Source organism: Rhincodon typus, chromosome 1 (assembly GCF_021869965.1).
Source record: "Rhincodon typus isolate 14 chromosome 1, sRhiTyp1.1, whole genome shotgun sequence".
Classification (NCBI taxonomy): Eukaryota; Metazoa; Chordata; class Chondrichthyes; order Orectolobiformes; family Rhincodontidae; genus Rhincodon; species Rhincodon typus.
The window spans coordinates 47696473-47717976 of record NC_063332.1 but is presented as its reverse complement, the minus strand read 5'-3'; the positions used below and the strand labels follow the sequence as shown (position 1 = coordinate 47717976).

Genomic DNA, 21504 nt, shown 5'->3' with positions numbered 1-21504 from the left:
GCCCAGGGGACTTATCTATTTTCACACCTTCCAGAATTGCTAACACCCCCTCCTTATGAACCTCAATCCCGTCTAGTCTAATAGACTGTATCTCAGTATTCTCCTCGACTACATTGTCTTTTTCCTGTGTGAATGCTGACGAAAAATATTCATTTAGCAACTCTCCTATCTCTTCGGACTCCACGCACAACTTCCCACTACTGTCCTTGACCGGACCCAATCTTACTCTAGTCATTCTTTTATTCCTGACATACCTATAGAAAGCTTTAGGGTTTTCCTTGGTCCTACCTGCTAAAGACTTCTCATGTCCCCTCCTGGCTCTTCTTAGCTCTCTCTTTAGGTCCTTCCTGGCTAACTTGTAACTCTCAAACGCCCTAACTGAGCCTTCACGCTTCATCTCTACATAAGCCTCCTTCTTCCTCTTGACAAGAGATTCAACTTCTTTAGTAAACCACGGTTTCCTCGCTCGACCACTTCCTCCCTGCCTGACAGGTACATACTTCTCAAGGACACGCAGTAGCTGTTCCTTGAACAAGCTCCACATTTCAATTGTGCCCAGCCCCTGCAGTTTCCTTCTCCATCCTATGCATCCTAAATCTTGTCTCATCGCCTCATAATTGCCTTTCCCCCAGCTATAACTCTTGCCCTGCGGTATATACCGATCCCTTTCCATCGCTAAAGTAAACGTAAACGAATTGTGGTCACTATCACCAAAGTGCTCACCTACCTCCAAATCTAACACCTGGCCTGGTTCATTACTCAGTACCAAATCCAATGTGGCCTCACCTCTTGTTGGCCTATCTACATACTGTGTCAGGAAACCCTCCTGCACACATTGGACAAAAACTGACCCATCTGAAGTACTCGAACTATAGCGTTTCCAGTCAATATTTGGGAAGTTAAAGTCCCCCATAACAACTACCCTGTTACTTTCGCTCCTATCCAGAATCATCTTTGCAATCTTTTCCTCTACATCTCTGGAACTTTTCGGAGGCCTATAGAAAACTCCCAACAGGGTGACCTCTCCTTTCCTGGTTCTAACCTCAGCCCATACTACCTCAGTAGACGAGTTGTCATCAAACGTCCTTTCTGCCACCATAATACTGTCCTTGACTAACAATGCCACACCTCCCCCTCTTTTACCACCTTCCCTGATCTTACTGAAACATCTAAACCCCGGAACCTGCAACAACCATTCCTGTCCCTGCTCTATCCATGTCTCCGAAATGGCCACAACATCGAAGTCCCTGGTACCAACCCATGCTGCAAGTTCACCCACCTTATTCCGGATGCTCCTGGCATTGAAGTAGACACACTTCAAACCACCTTCCTGCCTGCCGGTACACTCCTGCAACCTTGAAACCTTATTTATGACCTCACTACTCTCAACCTCCTGTACACTGGAGCTACAATTCAGGTTCCCATCCCCCTGTTGAATTAGTTTAAACCCTCCCGAAGAGCATTAGCAAATTTCCCCCCCAGGATATTGGTACCCCTCTGGTTCAGGTGTAGACCATCCCGTTTGTAGAGGTCCCACCTACCCCAGAATGAGCCCCAATTATCCAGGTATCTGAATCCCTCCCTCCTGCACCATCCCTGTAGCCACGTGTTCAACTGCTCTCTCTCCCTATTCCTCGCCTCGCTAGCACGTGGCACGGGTAACAAACCAGAGATAACAACTCTGTTTGTTCTAGCTCTAAGCTTCCACCCTAGCTCCTTGAATTTCTGCCTTACGTCCCCATCCCTTTTCCTACCTATGTCATTGGTGCCTATGTGGACCACAACTTGGGGCTGCTCCCCCTCCCCCTTAAGGATCCCGAAAACACGATCCGAGACATCACGGACCCTGGCACCTGGGAGGCAACACACCAACCACGAGTCTCTCTCGTTCCCACAGAATCTCCTATCTGTCCCCCTAACTATGGAGTCCCCAATGACTAATGCTGTCCTCCTCTCCCCCCTTCCCTTCTGAGCAACAGGGACAGACTCTGTGCCAGAGACCTGTACCTCATGGCTTACTCCTGGTAAGTCGTCCCCCCCAATAGTATCCAAAACGGTATACTTGTTTTTGAGCGGAATGGCCACAGGGGATCCCTGCACTGTCTGCCTGTTCCCTTTCCGTCCCCTGACTGTAACCCATCTACTTTTTTCCTGTACCTGAGGTGTGACTACCTCCCCGTAACTCCTCTCAATTACCCCCTCAGCCTCCCGAATGATCCAAAGTTCATCCAGCTCCAGCTCCAGTTCCCTGACATGGTTTCCGAGGAGCTGGAGTTGGGTGCACTTCCCGCAGATGAAGTCAGTGGGGACACTAGTGGTGACCCTTACCTCCCACATTCTACAGGAGGAGCATACAACTGCCCTAACATTCATTCCCACTGTTCTTAATTCCCAAACAGACAAATAAAAAAAAACTAGTAGCCTTACCAAATCAGCACTCAGAACCTTTTTTTTTGGTTAGAGGAGGAGGATGGGTGGGAGACACTACCTCGGTAGTGTTTCGGGTAAAGCAACCGCCCAAATATATTACCTCACTTACTCCAAAAATGGAGTCACGCGAGGTAAGACTTTTATAATCGAAAAGCTCAGATGAGAGTTGAAACTTGTTCATCTGTGATGGTCTCTCTGTATTCAAATGGCCTGTTGTATTAAAGAATCACAAACCATGTAGAGAATATACCATTTGTACATGGAGTCAGAGGGCACCCATGTGATAATTTTGCAAAATGTTGGCTAAGAGCTTGTCTTGCAAAATAATACTGCTTCAGCCTGCAATCTCCCATCCATTAACTTTAACTTTAACTTTAATTGAGGAGTTGTTATAATATCTTCTTTATGGGCATGAAGGGCATCACATTAGAATTTTATTTCTATATTCCAGTTGAGTCAACACCTTCAGGATGGGAAAGAAGGGGGATGTTTGTGATGGTAAAACTCCTAGAATATAATAGGAGAAATGCTTCCTTTTTTAATAATATCAACCAATTGACTTGTCAAAGTTGTTAAAGTTAGTAATAGAATTTTTAAGTGTAATTTTGTCTACTGTTTACTGAAGTAAGAGTCACTATGATCTATTTAATGTAAGTAGCTCTTAATTGGGAGTATGGGTGGTCATGTTGATGTGCCAATTGTTAATTTATTTCTTAATTGGAAAAGAATATTAGTCATATAGTTAGAAATTGTTCAAATATATTAATAGCTGTGTCAACTAGAATGTAGTGTAAATGTGTTAAGCTTTTGTATAAAAGCTGCTCCAATTGGAACTTTTACTCTATGAATTCATTATGTACACTGTAACCTCCAAAAATATGTCTGATAGCAATACTACACTTGCAGTCCATCTGTTAATTTAAGGAGTCATACCTAATGGTGGCGTGTGCTTTGTTTCCCTTCAGATCAAAACTGGGGCAAAGACTATCCACTTTGCAATGGGGATGCACAGTCTCCTATCAATATCGACACTGGGAAAACCACAGTCAACAAAGAACTACCTTCAATCACTCTTGAAGGATATAATCTAAAGGAAACTGAACAGCTTGATTTATCTAATAACGGACACACAGGTAAGTGTGAAATCGGGGTTTTCATCTTTGCACAGCATTTTAATTCATCATAGAACATGGGGAGTAAATAAGTTTGGGATACATAAAAGGCATTGAAGTTTTTGATCAGCCTGATCGTACGGAATGGTGGGGCAGCCTCCACAATTTGAATAGTCTAATCCTGTATTAAATTTTAGATTTGGACAATAAAATCTAAATCCAAAATCTAGTACTTCCCTGTGTCTGTTCCACTATTCAATGGGATCAACTCAACTCCAATTCCCGCCCAATAGGAGGAAACAAAGCGTAGATTGGGTGACTGCTTCACAGAACATTTATGTTCTATCCCGCAAAAAAGATCCTGAGCTTCCAGTTGCCTGCCACTTCAACACACCACCCTGTTCCCTGGCCAACGTTTCTGTCTCAGGCTTGCTGCAGTGTTCCAGCGAAGCTCAGCACAAGCTGGAAGAACAATACCTCATTTTCCGCTTGGGGACCCTACAGCCCTCCGGACTCAATATAGAGTTCAATAATTTTAGGACCTGAACTCTGCCATGTCCCAGCCCCCTGCCCCACACACCAGGCCTTGTTATCACATTGCTTGCCATTACACACTCCCTATTGTTAGCCACTAACAGTTTCCATTAACAGCTATTCACCCTCTTAGCCAGATCGTTATAAACTCCTTTGTCTACCCAACTGTTCTTCTCTCTTTGGGCTGTATCCCCATCTATCGTTTACTCCTTACCCACCTCCCTTCACCCTACCTTCTGGATATACATCGACATTTTCCCAGCTACCATCAGTTCTGAGGAAGGGTCACCGGACCCAAAACGTTAACTCTGATTTTTCTTCTCCGATGCTACCAGGCCTGCTGAGATCTTCCAGTAACTTTGATTTTTGTTCCTGACTCCTTCAGATTACATTACTTTATGTTTAAGTATGCAGCTGTAATTTCTCTAATTGAATCTAACACCTTCCCCATGACTGAAGTCGAGCTATCTGGCGTACAACTGTTTGTTTTCTGTCCCCTCCCTTATTGAATGGTGTAACTCTGGCAATTCCAGTGTCAGGAGGCAATGTGTCTACTGAAAGTATGTTTGCCATCTACATTTATTTTAATTAAACAGATAGAACTGTTGTCTAGTTCCTCCTTAAAACAAGTCTGACAACTCCAACCAGTGTATTTATGAATGAATTTACCCAGTTATCCCACAATACTGAAGTGGTCAAATCAATACAAACACTAACCCAGTACTGATGCAAAACAGTCCCAACTTGATTAGGAAACAAGTTACAATAGCTTTTGTTACAAAACAATACTATCTCTAATCCTATTCAGCTGTTTAAGTTTGCAATACTACCCGAGTCTCTTGTAGATTTGCATACCCGTGGTGTGCTGTCTCTGTGTCTCTGTGGGACTGCAAAGCTGCTTTCTCTCTTCTCTCTCTGGATGGTCAGTGGGTCTCTGCCTTTGGCATGCTTGTTTCCTCAGAAGACCCAAGAGGCTCCAAGAGAGAAGTCTGCAGGTGAACCCCGTTTTTATTCCTTTTTTGGATAGTTTTCTGAAACTTTCTCTAGTTCTGACTAATCAGGAAAACTCACATAATACAGTTTGAAACAATGCCAGTCATTTGGATACCATGCTACTGTTTGTTTCTTTTGTGTAGCAAGACCCTGTGCCTTTCTGTCTGGTCCCTCCTTTGGTGGATGAATTGCTGGGGATATGTCTGTCAGAATAACACTTGTCTTTTACATTATGTTAATATCAGTTAGCACCTGGCCACTGTGTTTGCACTGTGTCTGTCTGTCTGTCTGGTGTGTGGGTTTTGTGACTTCAGAGTTTTACTTGGCCAATGTACCCAGCATTCCTTGCTGTTTGGCCAAGTTAATTTTTTTTCTATTTTGTTTTGGTCACAGGTTTCCAACAAAGCCAATTAATTACTGCTGGCCACAGTATCAAATGGACACTGCTTTAAAAAAGATACTTGTTCTATAGGCCATTTATCGAGGTCTCATCATTGAATTGAATAGCTCCGAAATTAGTCATTTTATGTCTGCCCTCAATTTTTCTCATTTATTCTCCCCTACCACCACCATGCTCCACAGCCATGTCATATTTTTATCTTATTTACTTTGCACTTAGGCCAAATTCTCTCCCTTTCACACAATAATTTACACCCTTTTCACTTTTTTCTATACTTTTAACAATCCCTTTGCCTTTTGCATTGGGCCTCCATACTGTCTTGTCCTCTTGGTCCTCCTCTGCCTCTGTCAAACATATACAAGATAATTCATTTTTCAACATCTTTCCATTCTGAAGAGGAGTCATACCAGACTTGAAAAATTAACTATTTCTCTCCACAAATGCTGCCAGACCTGCTGAGTTTCTCCAGCATTCTGTCTGTTTCAGATTTCCATCATGTGCAGTATTTTGCTTGATATACTTGTCCTGTTGGGATAGATAGCGTGTTCTACTCTACCCTAAACTCTATGTAAGAGTTTGTTAATGGCTGTAAACATAAGAATGAATTGTTTGTGAATATTTTCTAAGTTCTGCGAAATATCCTTTATTTGAACACAGCAATTCCCTTGTTCATGGTTTTTTTTTGCTGATTACAAAGACTCTCACTATCCTAAGCTGAACCTTAGGTGTGAGGAATGTAACTCTAGGCACCAATTTGTGCTGCTTTGTAATGTTGATTGAAGTTGTGTAAGACAACACTCTCTCATGATTCCATCTGGTTTAGTATAAAAGGATCATAACACTGTTGTGGTTTTTGTTTTTCCTCAAGTTCAACTTTCACTCCCGGATTCAATGAGCATAAGCCATGGTTTCAAGCAGAAGTATCTAGCATCTCAGCTGCATTTTCACTGGGGATCAGACACCAGTCCGGGATCCGAGCATACAGTGGATGGTACCCAGTATGCTGCTGAGGTAATACTATCAGCCTTTGTTTATTTACTATGCAAATGTTGGTGATTATTTTGTTAATTCATTACAATTTCAGTAACTATTTTGCATTTGGATTCATTTTTTAAATGAAACTTACTTAAATATAATTTTCTAGTTATGGGCTAGACCACTACTAGATCAATGAAAGCCAATGCAAAGAAACAGAGCATTGCAGCATGATGTTATCTTAGAAGGATAGAATCCCTGCAGTGTGAAATTGGGCAATTTGGTTCATCGACTCCACACCAACACTCCAAAGAGCATCCTACCCAGACCCCACACCCCTACCCTATTCCTGTAACCCTATATTACCCATAGTTATCCTGCACATCCTGGACGCTATATGGGCAATTTAGCATGGTTAATCCACCTAATCTTTAGACTGTGTGGGGGGAAACTGGAGCATCCAGAGGAAACCCACGCAGACACGGGGAGAATGTACAAATACTATGCCGACCGTTTCCCAAGGCCGGAGTCAAATCTGGGTCCCTGGCACTGAGGCAGCAGTGGTTGGTCTTTGAAAGGTATTTCTGTGACTGTACTCTTCGCCAACTGTAAGATGCACCGTGGTTGCTACCATGGCCAGTGGTCATTGATGATTTATAGTTAATATTGGAATAATTTCCCATTGATTATTTTAACAGATGCTAAAAGTTTGGAATATATCTGACAATTAATTTCATTCAGCCTGGCTTTAGCTAAAAGACATCCTCCAGCACAATTCACACTGGCCTGAAGCCAACATTATACAGAATGTTTAGGGATTTTTTTGGGGAAATCTGAATTCCCTGTTCTTGTCCTGTGATGTGATTTGCTAAGAGAACACTGTGTCACAAACAAGAAGAATATAGATATTGTCTTCCTTTTGATTGTGAGATAGTTCATTGTCAAAATGGCTATGCAGGAGGAATGGTTTGTGTGCATTCCTTGTTGTAAATGCATCTGTGCATGTGCAAACTCTAATTTAAGAAATTGACCTACAACTAAATTCTTCATTTCAGTGAAGTATTGCTTACCATTTTATGGTGAATGCCATCAAAGTTCTTTGAATTTAGGATTTTTTTTTGAAGTTTGTTTGTCTTCCAACAATACAAGACAATTCACAAGAATACCAGATGTACATTTTTTTAATATTGAATGAGACGAACATGTTAATGAACTGCAGGCTGACTCTGATTGGCAGAGGTATTGCCATAGAGAATGGTCGTATTTGATTTTGCAACTAGAGTCCTAAATCTAGACTGAGGAACTGACAATGGTATAGGACACAAGTTAGCTTTAATAGATTGGGGAGCGTTACTGAAAGGGATGACTGTGGAAAGCCAATGCAAACATTCAAAGAGCACTTAAGTTAGCCACAAAAATTGTTCAGTCCTAATGGTGCAAAAGTTGAAATGGAAAAGGTAGCCAAACTGTGGCTTACAGAGAAATTAGAGAGTATTAGCTCTAAGGGGGAGGCGTAAAAATTGGCCAGAAAAAAACTAACAGACCTGAGGAGTGGGAGCAGTTTCAGAGGTGAATGGTATGTTGGCCTTCGGTATGAGGAGAGATTGACTAAGTTAGGATTGTTTTTGCTGGAGTTGAAATGAATGAGGGGGGAATCGCGTAGAGACTTATAAAATTCTAACAGGACTGGACAGGGTTAATGCAGGGAGGATGCTCCCGATGGTGGGTGTGTCCCGAACCGGGGGTCACAATATGAGGATTCGGGGTACACCATTTAGGACGGAGATGAGGAAACATTTCTTCACCTAAAGAGTGGTGAGCCTGTGGAGTTCATTACCACAGGAAGTAGTTGATGCCAAAACATTGAATGTATTCAAGAGTGACTAGATATAGCACTTGGGGCAAATGTGATCAAAGGTTATGGTGAGAAAGCAGGATTAGGCTATTGAGTTGGATGATCAGCCATGATCATGAAGAATGGTGGAGCAGGCTTGAAGGGCTGAATGGCCTCCTCCTGCTCCTCTCTCTGTGTTTCTATGTTTCTATGAATTCAGGAGAGAATGACAAAGGAATGGATTGAGAGAGGGAAAGTAGAGTGAGAGTAAGCTTGTGGCGAACAAAAAAAATTGCCTGTAAAAGTGGCTGACCAACTAAGTACATTTGGTTCTGTGTTCACAAAGGATTATACAAATAACATACCAGCAATGTTGGAGAACACAGGATTTAGTGAGAGGGAGATACTGAAGGAAATCAGGGTCAGTAGGGAAATGGTGTTGGGAAACTGAGATTGAAGACTGAATCCCCAGGCTGTGATAATCTATATCCCAGAGTATTTAAGGAAGTGGTCTTAGAAATAATGGATGCATTGGTGGTCATCTTTTAAGATTCTATGGAAAAGTTTGTATAGTTTGGAGGGTAGCTAATGCAACCCTACTATTTTAAAAAGGGAAGTAGAGAGAAAACTGAGAACTACAGACCAGTGGGTCTGATATTGATAGTGGGAAAACTGTCAGTGTCTATTTTAAAAGATTTAATAGCAGAGCATTTGGCAGAGAAAATGGTAGGATCAAACTGAGTTGGCATGGATTTGTGAAAGGGAAATCATGCTTGACAAATCTACTGGAACCCTTGAAGGATGTAACTAGTAGGGTTGATAAGGGGATATCGGTGGGTATAGTTTATTTGGACTTTCAAAAGGCTCTTGACAAAGTCCCACATATCAGACTAAAATTTAAAACACATGACTGAGGATGGTATATTGAGATGGATAGAAAACTGGCAGACAGGAGACAAAGTGTAGGAATAAACGGTTCTTCTTCAAGTGGCAGGCAGTGACTGGTGGGGTACTGTGGGAATCAGGGTAAGGACCCCAGCTATTCGCAATATATACTAATGATTTAGATGAGGGAACTAAATGTAATATTTTAACTTGTAGATGATACAAAGCTGGGTGGAAGGATGACCTGTGAGGATAGGGCAGAGATGAGTTAGTGTGATTTAGATAAGCTTAGCAAGTGGGTAAGTACATGACAGATGCACAATAATGTGATTAAATGTGAAGTTATCCACTTTGGTAGCAGGCAAGCAGATTTCTATCGGAGAAAGGGAAATGTGCTGGGTGTCCTCATACACCAGTCATTGAAGATAAGCACGCAGGTACGGCAGGCAGTAAAGAAGGCAAATGGTATGTTAGCCTTGATAGCAACAAGATGCAGGGATACCTTGCAGCAATTGTACAGGGCCTTGGTGAGACCACACCCAGAATATTGTGTGCAGGTTTGGCCTCCTTATCTGAGGAAGGATATTCTTGCTTTGGAGGCAGTGCAGCGGAGATATATGAGGAGAATTTGTTTGACTAGGATTCACTGGAGTTCAGAATTATTTCGTAGAAATCTATTCTGAAAGACTACACAGGGTAGATGCTGGAAGGATGCCTGCAGTGATGGGGAGTCCAGAAGCAGGGGTCACTGTCTACATACAGTGTACACTGTATGTCACTGGTTTACACTGGTTTACAAATGGTTTACACTGTCACATACAGTGTAAACCATTTAGTACTGAGATCAGGCAACATTTCTTCACCCAGAGTGAGCCTGTAGAATTCATTAGCACAGAAAACAGTCAATGGCAAAATATTGAATGATTTTAAGAAGGAGTTGGATATAGTACGTGGAGCAAAAGGGATCAAAGGATATGTGAGAAATGCAGGATCAGGTTATTGAATTGGACGATTAGCCATGCCCATAATAATGGCAGAGCAGATTTGAAGGGCCTATTCCCGCTCCTATTTTCTCATTCTATGGATCAGTTATATAATGCATGCGTTATAGCTAACTGCTGCACATTGTTTAAGTTTGAACCCAGTGTGTTGACCCTGTTGGCTTAAAGAATTGCCCCGAAGAAGAATCAGGGAGCATGGCTGCCACCTTTTCCGTGTGCCTATTCCAATTGGAAAAGTGGGCTCATTTTTCTTTGTCCGCAAAGAGCAGAGTACTCTGCCTGCACAGGAGATTACAATGTGTGTCACACAGAGTAACAATCATGAACTGGTTATCAGCATAATTCTTGGCACAATCAGGACTTTTTAGCAATTGTTGTCCAATCCTTTTTCAGCAATACTCCAGTTTTATACAACCAAAACAACTGTTTATTTATAAATTATGCATAACTGTACTGACAGTTTAGCGTTTTACTGAGTTTGAATAAAATATTAGAATGATGGACATTGGCAAGGCAGTTTCTGAAATCTAGATGTTCTGCTGAGTATTAAGCTAGCACCTTTGCTGCATAATATAACCTTTCACAAGCTGTGACTTCTAAACTTCCAGCATTACTTAGGTGAAAGAAGAAACAAGATAATGCAGATATCAGAAATCTAAAGTAAGAGCACAAAATATTGGAAACACATAGACACGTCTGTTGTCAGAGAAACATCCATGAATGCTGCCTCACTGTTTTAAAGTATTTTCTGTTTGCTTCATAGCTGTGATATGCAGGGTCCAAGCTGCATCTCAGATTTTCAAAAGTAATTCTTTGTATTAATATGTATCTGGAAGAATTTGAGAAAACTTGCTGACAAACAATAGATGAATTCAGATGCAGCTTCTTCAATTTCTTAGCAGCAAGATGAGTTAACTAAGTAGCTTTCTATATATTTTATTTGAAGGCAATTTCCACAGTGTCCATAAATAATGACTTTCTAAGGCTGTGAAAACAGGAAACTGCTGCACTCCTTGAGCAAGATAAGATGTTGTTTAGTTTAAGACCCCATGTTAATTCCCCCACCCTGAAAATCAGGTGAATGAATAAATAAACATGAAGTTATACACTTCAGTGTGAAAACATGCCAGGTATTATTTAAGTGGGGAAATATTGGGAATTGTAGATGTACAAAGGGATCTCGTACATCAGTCAATGAAAGTAGCTAGGCAGGTACTGCAAGTGATTCAGAAGAAAAATGGCACCTTGGCCTTCATTGCAAGTGCAGTTAGCTGTCACGCAGGCATTATATAACCGATTCATAGAATGAGAAAATAGGAGCAGGAATAGGACTTTCAAATCTGCTCTGCCATTATTATGCGCTTGGCTAATCGTCCAATTCAATAACCTGTTCCTGCATTTCTCACACATCATTGCAAGTGGATTTGAGTTCAGAAATAGAGACATCTTACTCCAGCTATACAGGGCCTCACTGAGACTACACCTGGAGTATAGCATGCAGTTTTGGTCTCCCTACCTAAGAAAGGATATACCTGCCATTGAGGGAGTGCAGCAGAGGTTCACTAGGCTGATACCAGGGATGGCAGGACTGTCCTTTTTTTTAATAGAATCCCTGCAGTGTGGAAACGGGCCCTTCGGCCCAACAAGTCCACACTGGCCCTCAGAGCATCCCACCCAGACTCATCCCCCTGTAACCCATCTAGTCTACACATCCCTGAAAACTACGGGCAATTTTAACATGGTGAATCCACCTAGCCTGCACAACTTTGGACTGTGGGAGGAAACCAGAGCACCTGGAGGTAACCCACACAGACAGTCAACTGAGGGTGGAATCAAACCTGGGTCCCCGGTGCTGTGAGGCAGCAGTGCTAACTACTGTGTCCTATGAGGAGAGATTGTTTTGCCTGCACTTCTATTCATTAGAGTTTAGAGGAATGAGAGGGCATCTGATTGAAACATATAAAGTTGTAACCAGCTGGGCAGCAGGGAATACAGTCGCAGGATATGGGTTAAGTAATTTGGAACAGATATAAGGAAGCATTTCTTCACGCACATGCACACGCCCGCACACACATGCACGGAATTCTCCACCACAAAAGGCTATAGAGGCCAAGTTACATGAGTATATTCAAAAAAAGAGGCATTTTTAGGGTTTAAAGGCATCTTACACTATCGAGAGAAAGTGGGAATATGGCATTGAGACAGAGGATTGGTCATCATGCTTTTGAACGGCAGAGCAGGGTTGGTAGGTCACACAGCTTACTCACACTTCTAGTTTCTAAAATTCTGTGAAATGTCCTGGATCAAACTCTTGTAAAGACAGTGGCTGGAATCATTATATTTGGGGATGAATTGCCTAATCCTGTTCCTTGCACTGGTGTTCTTTATGTACTGCTTATTTCTGCAGATGCACGTTGTTCATTTTGCTGCCAAGTATGAAAGTTTGGCCAATGCAGCACAGGAAGCAGATGGTCTCGCTGTTCTGGCAATATTCCTTCAGGTAAAGTGCTATCAAGGCTTTATTTAATCTTCCGTAGGAGATCACTTTTTAATAAGAAATAACGCTTAAAGTCCAATTACTTTGCACTTATCAGTTTCTTCAATGTATACTGTCTTCTTCTCTTCCTGCAATGTTTCAGACTTATGTTTGTTACTCCTTCCTACACAATTTCCCACTTTATTACTCTTTCTTTTTTTTTCTTTCCACATTCAGTAAAGCCATTGTTGTTTTGCATTATCAGCTTGAAATACCACCTAAGTTTAACTATTTTTATTCTGCTGCATACCTTTATAAAGTGTCTGCAATTTTGCTTCTTTAAAATTATAGAGGTTTTCAAACCATTCCTACATCCTTAAAAGCACACCTCCCATAATTTGGCAATGTTTCTCATGTCTCCCTGACCAACACTGCATCCCCTCCTCACCGCATAAACAGTATATACTTTGTAATTGCCCAACCAACAGATCAGACATAAACTCCAGAGTCGTGAATGATGGCAGATAATTAAGCAACTAACCAGAGGAGTAGTCACAGATATCCCCATCCTCCAATGTTAAAGGAACCTAGCACATCAGTGCAAATGACAAGGCTTAAGCACTCTCAAACCTCTTCTAACTGAGGTGCAAAATGGATGATCCATCTCAGCCTCTTCCTACACGTCCCATCATTACAGATGTCTGCCTCAAGTCAATTCAATTCTATTCACTCGGTGAAATTAAGAAATGCCAATCTTTGTTCTCACAATTCAATGTGTGTGTAATTTTTCAAAGAACTCAGCATTCTGTTGCCTCTCTGCATTTCTTTCTTTTAAAATGTTCCTTTAAAGCAATCTTTTAGCAGACTTTTAGCCACCTGCCCTAAAATCCTTTCAGAGATAGTAGGAACTGCAGATGCTGGAGAATCTGAGATAACAATGTGTAGAGCTGGATGCCACCCTTATCTGCTTTCCGAAGGGACCACTCTCTCCGTGACTCCCTTGTCCGCTCCACACTCCCCTGCAGCCCCACCACACCCGGCACTTTTCCCTGCAACTGCAGGAAGTGCTACACCTGCCCCTACACCTCCCCCCCCTCACCCCCATCCCAGGCCCCAAGAAGACTTTCCACATCAAGCAGATGTTCACCTGCACATCTGCTAATGTGGTATACTGCATCCGCTGTTCCCGTTGTGGCCTCCTCTACATTGGGAAAACCAAGCGGAGGCTTGGGGACCACTTTGCAGAACATCTACGCTCGGTTCACACGAAACAACTGCACCTCCCAGTCGCGAACCATTTCAACTCCCCCTCCCATTCCTCAGACGACATGTCCATCCTGGGCCTCCTGCAGTGCCACAACGATGCCACCCGAAGGTAGCAGGAACAGCAACTCATATTCCGCTTGGGAACCCTGCAGCCCAATGGTATCAATGTGGATTTCACAAGCTTCAAAATCTCCCCTCCCCCTACCACATCCCAAAAGCAGCCCAGCTCGTCCCCGCCTCCCTAACCTGTCCTTCCTCCCACCTATCTCCTCCTCCCACCTCAAGCCCCACCCCCATCTCCTACCTACTAACCTCATCCCGCCCCCTTGACCTGTCCGTCCTCCCTGGACTGACCTATCTCCTCCCTACCGCCCCACCTACACTCACCTTTACTGGCTCCATCCCCGCCTCTTTGACCTGTCCGTCTCCTCTCCACCTATCTTCTCCTCTATCCATCTTCTATCCGCCTCCCCCTCTCTCCGTATTTATTTCCGAACCCCCTTCCCCTCCCCCATTTCTGAAGAAGGGTCTAGGCCTGAAACATCAGCCTTCCTGCTCCTCTGATGCTGCTTGGCCTGCTGTGTTCATCCAGCTCTACACCTTGTTATGCCCTAAAATCCCTTTGGTCCGGTGTCAAATTTGATTTTGACTATGTTTCTATAAAGGTTGTTCGGTGATGTTTTCCCTAAAGAATCTGTATAACAACAAGTTATTGCTGTTGTGCAGTGGCTGTGTGCTATTGGTATAGAGTATTCTGTATGAAGGGTAGTTTAAAGATAATTGAAGAACCCAACCCTATCTTGACTCCTGACTGAAATTTTTGCTTAGTTCTTTTTAACAAGTTATTTGAAAGTGAATGATGTTCATTGCAATATAAGTGACAACATTCTAGCTCACATTCTAGTTCATTCTCAGGGTGGGGGAAATATTGATGGGAGCTGCCAGAGGAGGTAGTGAAGGCTGGTAAAAATACATCATTCAAAAGGCATCTGATGGGTACACGAATAGGAAGGGTTTAGAGGGGTGTGGGCCAAATGCTGGCAATGGGAATAGATCAGTTTAGGATATCTGGTAGGAATGGACGAGTTGGACCAAAAGGCCTGTTTCCTTGCTGCACAACTCGATGACTGTAAGTCACATTAATTCCTCACATGCAGCCTGCACTTAATGGGTGTTTTCTCATCCTTACCAGAAGTTTAAATTAACTTTATTAATAATGTCTTTCCTCATTTGAAACCACTTCACAAGATGAATAAATTTTAAAAAATGCGTTTTAAAAACAAAATCATTACAAAATGTGCAATTTCAAGGTAAAGAAATTATTGCAGGTTCTCCCTGCTGGCATCTCACAATGGATCTTTTCTGTAATATCAGTAGTTGATGTCTATTTAACTGATTACAGCAAGAATAATATTTCCAATGTCCTGTCTGATAGGGTCTGATGATCGTGTTAAGTCGTGAGCTGACAGCCCACAGCCGTGTGGATTGGAGAGGTCAGGGGAGGTTACCTTGTTTTGCCTGATGGAAAACAATCCTGTTCTCCTTGGTGACAAGCTCAGCTGTGAAGATATTTCACACTTGATGCAAACTTTCTTGCTTTCATTCAGCTGATGACCCAGAAAAATCAGCCACCTGTGCTTAAAATTGGACTGACTATCAAAACAGACAGATGATCAAAATGAAAGGGGACAGCTTCTTAGAAATAATTAGCCAAGCTAGTCCCAGGATCAGATTCAGTATGGACTGTGTGTAACACTTCAAACTGGAAATGAGTAGGTTCAAGGCGAGTATAGTTTAGTTTTTCTTATTTTACCTCTGACATTTTCCTAACCCTATGTTAATCTTGCAGGTTGGAGCACAAGACAATAAAAACTATGATCATATATTTGATAAACTTCAAGATGCTGTTGAAGGTAATTGATCCATGCAAGATTACAATTGGCCTGCCATCTGTGCAATCAAAAGTATTTGTCTTTTTATTTCAAGGAATGAAATTGCAATTATTGCTTTATTGTTGTCAAATTAACTCATCACATTGAGCTGATGTTGAGTTTAAGCAATCCTAAGGTCACCAAAACACAAATGCCATCCCTGAGCATTTTGTCACTACCAGGAACCTGAAGATAAGAGCCTAATCCAGATTTCCCTTAGCCAGCAGTGCTCCTGCGAGCAGCTTGTCACCTCCCCACAGTGCATCCATGTTTTGACTGGTCACTACACAACTTTCTAGCTCTGTATACATTCAAAATGTAAAGTATTGCAGATGTTGGAAATGTAGAAACACTTTGCAGGTTAGTCAACTTCAGCAGGGTGAACAGTCAGTTTCAAGGTTAATCCTTCAGGTTTGGAGCCTTCCTGCGAGCTGGAAGATATTTTGGATGAACAGTGTTGTAAAAAAAGAACAGCACAATTGGAAGGAGATTCTTCTGGCACTTAAGCCCCCCCAACATTGCTGCTGGCTGTCTTGCAAATATTTACTTTTAGTCTTTGTTCCCACATTCACTTGCATTTTTTCCCCATTTATCTCTGGTGTTTCTATCTGTAGGGCTGTTGCCAAGGCTTTTGGTGCTAACACTGATCATATCAGTTAATTGTGGAGTTAGTTAGCAATATCTTATCGGAGGCATGTGATAGAGGTGTGGGGGACCACTTAATGCCATCATAAAACTTTAGAACTGACGTTCTTTAATGTTAGTAAGGGAAGGGAACACCACCAAATTTGGTTTTAAAATGTCCGCCCAAGTTGGAAATACAAATAGTGTTGTTTGACTGAAAGTGCTGTAGACAGTTTTAGTTGTCCATTGTAAGTCTTTGGGCCTTGGATTTTTGTACTGGAACAAATGGTTTTTCTTCTGATTTGAAAGATTAGAATGAAACACCAATTATCTGATGCTCCCTTTTGCTTGCTATGTTACATTAAATAGGGATGGCACATTAAATATCAGACTTGTCCACTCATTACATGGTTTCATATACTAACTCGGATGAACTGGTTTATCTGTGTGTGTTAACGGTCATTCAGGAACTCTATATTGCTGTGACAACAGCATTTTTTACATGTTTTAGTGTGGACTGCTGGATAGTGATGCTAGAGGCTTTCCCATTGTTTTCCATCATATGTCTGACGAGGGATCTTCCTCTGTGCTTACAACCTGCCTTTGGCATCTGGTGGATGCATTTATCTGCTTGGCCACATCACTTCGGTTGTCAAGTCCTGGAGTGGAACTTGTATGTGGAGCTCCTGGCTCAGAGGCAAGGATGCCATCCCCTGTTCCATAAGACCATCTTATGAGCTACATTGAGAACAAATTTGACTTTCTAAAGGGAAGAGTAGTGGCTACTATTACAATTTTATTATATTATGATACAGAAGCTTGCGTACACAGCCCAGACCATCATGGAAGCGAACCTTCTATTCCATGGATTCCATTTACATGTCTCACTGCCGCGCAAAAGCTGCCAACATCATCAAAGACCCATCCCACCCCAGTAATGATTTCCTACAACCTCTTCCAGCAGATGATCCAGAAGCCTGAACACATGCACCAGCAGGTTCAAGAACAGCTTCTTCGCAGCCATTATTAGACAGATGAATGGACTCTAACTTCAAATAATGCTGATCTTGTCAATGTCAATTTTGCCTAGTGCACGGCCTGTCTGATGTAACCTGTATGCCTCTGCCCAAGTTTTTTTCACCCCATGATCTGTATGTCCTTGCTTACTATGATCTGCCTGTACTGCTTGTCACTGTACATAGGTACTCATGACAATAAGTCAAATCAAATGAAATTTTAAAAGACATAAACAGCTGGTCCTTGGTGATTAACTGGAGCCAGCTTCCTGAAATCTCTGTGCAATCCACAAACACCAATAATGTTGGAGTAGTGAAGCTTGCCTCCATACTAGAGCAGCTTACACCTCACCTAGAGTACTACGAAGTTTTAGCCTCATTTTTATCTCAGGAAGGATCTTCTTTCCATGGAAGGAATGCAATAATTGTTCACCAGACTTATTCCTAGGATAATAGGACTGCCCTATGAAGAGAATTTGCGGAAAGTGAGCCTTCATTCCGGAGAGTTTTGAAGAATGAATGGTGGTCTCATTGAATTTTACAAAATTCTTTAAAGGGATAATCAGAGTAGATGCAAGTAAGATGTTTCGTGTGGTTGGGGAGTCTAGAAATAGGGGGTAAGGTTTTAAAAAGGGGATGTCACTTGGATCCAAGATGAGGATTGGAGGTGAATTCTGCTTGTGGTGAGACATTGGGTGTAAGTGGGCTGAAGCCAATGCCCCTGGGTAAGGATAGTGCAATTGCCAGCTTGTCAGAGGGTTAGGGTTGGGGTTAGGGTCCAGTTGCAGTGGACTCGGGTGGCAACGTTTGATGGACAGCCTGCCGAAGAAAGCTAACCAATGTGCACAGCAAAACACTGAGTGCATTGGGAAGGTGGTCAGAAAGCTACAGTCCAGTACCACCTTCAGAGTATGCACTGCACCTTTTCAATCTGGACATGGTGAATAACTGTGTATGCACACTCTTTATTTTGGATTCAACTGTAATGCAATGTCTGGCTGTTCTAGCAACTACAACTCTGTGTCAGAACGCTGCATTGGAATATCTAGCTGCTGTTGACAGAACTTTGGATCACGATGTTAAAATGGGCCTGCCAGGCTATCGAAACAGTGTATCCGTCAGTCCCCAAGCAGGTCACTTAGGCCCTCCCAAAGAAGAAAGGCTTCATGAAGCATGAATCTGCTGTTCCCCTCTCAGGATGTCGGTGCTCGTTCTCCAACCCCTTCCATTCCAATGCCCTTTTTATTTATATTGCCCCTCAGCCAGCCAATCCCGAAAGCTGTCCCCAATAATAAGACGGTGCAGGCTGCAGCCAGGCCTTCCAAGCTACATGAAATCCTCCTCCAATGCCATGTGCAGCCTGCCCTGTGAAAGTCCACAACCTTTCACCAGCCAGACTGCAGCTATTGTGGTAACACTGCATAGCAGGAAGGCAGCTCACCAACACTTCCTCAACGGCAACTAGGATCGGGCAATAAATGCTGGCCAGCCAGCGACACCCACACCCCGCAAGTGAATTGTAAAAAAAAACAGACAAGGACGGGCAGAAAATGGGCACTAAGTAAATGCACAAGTGTGATTACTGAATACTGCAGGACTTGTTATCATTTGTACACTTAGTTTGGAATACTTGTTTTGCTGCTAGTTTTGTTTTTGTAATTTTGGCTGGCTCAATATTGACAGAATGGGAGCAAGGGTGAGGCACTACTACTGAATTTGGAATTGGAGTTGTAATTGTTCACATTGTACTTTCTTTTATTCTTTTCACGGGATGTGGCCGTACCAATGTTTATTGGCCATCCCTAATTGCCCTTGAACTGAATGGCTTAATGCCCATTTTAGAGTTCAGAGTCAAACACATGACTGTGAACCTGGAGTCGGCTGTCGGCCAGTCCAGTTAAGGATGGTGGATTAAAGTTCTGATTTTAATGTGGGGAAAACCCTTTAATAGATACAGTTGGGCTCTTGTGTTCACTTTGAGCCAGTGGGTGTGTAAACAGATGAATCCCATGAGCTGTGATTTACTGGAGAAGACAGCAGTCGACCACAATGAGACTCTCTCTGGAGAGTAATGGAGATCACAACCCAACCAGACCACACAATGTCGGAAGCACGATGGTCTTCTCATTGGTTGGTTTACTGAGAAAGTCTGAATTGCCTCTGTCTTGCCCTTTCTGTAAGGGGGTGAGTAGCACTTTAGGAAGCATCCACTCATTTTGAAGGTTGAAGTGAAGATCTGAGGAAGTGTAGGCTGCTGTAAGGTGAAGGAATCTCAGAAGGTGCCTGGAAGGTGAACACATACAAAATTGTAGTTGCAGAGGAGTTGTAGTTTGGAACTCTCTTGTTCATGGATCTCATTACCAGGTGCAGTGCCTCGATTGGTCACATCAGTGCAATTTCTCCAACATGTGGGGCAGTCCATCAATGATGGCCCAATGTGCCATGTCCTTCATATATTCATGTCTGTCTTCATTTGAATGCGTTGTCCAGCTCTGACAAAGGTTGTTGCCCAGTGAGATGCAAGATGGCGTGCAGCTGTTGGCAAGGTGCAACCAAGGTGTGCACCTGATGGTTGGAAAGTACTAGAAATAAAGAAGGTGCCAGCTATAATAAACTGGAGGGCTATAAGCTGTGGATGGCGAGGAGGTGTGATGAGGGCACCGATAGCTGCTGTCATCCACCTGGGCACTTACTGGATGGAATCTTGTTGTGACAGTGGGGATGTTGGCCACCAGCGGGACAAACCAGTGAGATCCCATGTTGGCTGTTTATGGGATGGCTCACATCTTGGGGCTTTTGCCAGGCCAGTGACAGGTTTATCTCCATGGATCAAGGACCCCGCAGAAAGAGGTCCTGCCCTCCAAGAGCCACTGGCCAATCAAAAGTTGACTGCCCTCCTATACTCAGCAGCGCCACCAGAGATCATGGCTGCTGCCAGTACTAATACCAGCTGAGAGCTTCGATTGTGGAGGGATCACAGGATGGACAGGTTATTGGCTAGGAGGGTGTTGTGGAATGGTGAATTGCAGGGAAGGAAGTTGGCAGCAAGGGGAGGACTGTGGAATATGAAATATACACTGCTTAACTAGTAATTTTGAATGGGGCATCTATAAGCAATCCCTCCAAGACTGCTTCTCATTCTCCCTGCAGACTGAGTTCCTCCAAGCACCTCTGGGCTAATACTGGCAGCAGTGGGATGGGGCCCCTGTGGTCATTTATAGCCCACTTAAGCTCATCAATTGGCAATAGGTCAGGAAAGTTATACAAGTGGGAATGCAGTGGGGTAACCCTTGAGCCTGATCAGATGCCCTTTCCCCAGCACCACCACCATCATTAAACTCATCAAAGGGAAAGGTTCAAGATTCCTCCCACAATCTTCTGTAGCACTGGGTCATGATTATCTCCCAACTAGCTCCACCTTCACCAGTGGATCCCATGTCAAGGATATGACCTCCAGATTCCTCCTATCTATCTCCCATTTCCTGAACAACCTTCTATCATGGCTCTGCCCCTCCTCTGTGTGGGCATGACCCCTTGTTACCACTAGGTACAAGTTATAGTTTTGCCCTTTGTTAGATGCAGCCGTTTTTTTTTGGACAGATTGTGATAGAGCATAAAACATTACAGCGCAGTACAGGCCCTTCAACCCTCGATGTTGCTCCGACCTGTGAAACCAATCTGAAGCCCATCTAACCTACACTATTCTATTATCATCCATATGTTCATCCAATGACCATTTAAATGCCCTTAAAGTTGGCGAGTTTACTACTGTTGCAGGCAGGGCATTCCACGCCCTTACCACTCTCTGAGTAAAGAACCTACCTCTGATATCTGTCCTATATCTATCACCCCTCAATTTAAAGCTATGTCCCCTCGTGCTAGCCATCACCATCCGAGGAAAAAGGCTCTCGCTGTCCACCCTATCTAATCCTCTGATCATCTTGTATGTCTCTATTAAGTCACCTCGTAACCTTCTTCTTTCTAACGAAAACAGCCTCAAGTCCCTCAGCCTTTCCTCATAAGACCT

At 42.9% G+C, this 21504-nt stretch overlaps 1 protein-coding gene across 1 annotated transcript in view; it reads left to right on the top strand.

The window, feature by feature from the left end:
* Positions 1–21504, top strand: part of ca9 (carbonic anhydrase IX) — a 103340-nt gene that overhangs the window by 28592 nt on the left and 53244 nt on the right. The window contains exons 3-6 of the mRNA XM_048605280.1: positions 3396–3563; positions 6338–6480; positions 12572–12664; positions 15756–15819. Coding sequence (XP_048461237.1) covers positions 3396–3563; positions 6338–6480; positions 12572–12664; positions 15756–15819 — 468 coding nt within the window. The remainder of the gene's footprint in view (positions 1–3395; positions 3564–6337; positions 6481–12571; positions 12665–15755; positions 15820–21504) is intronic.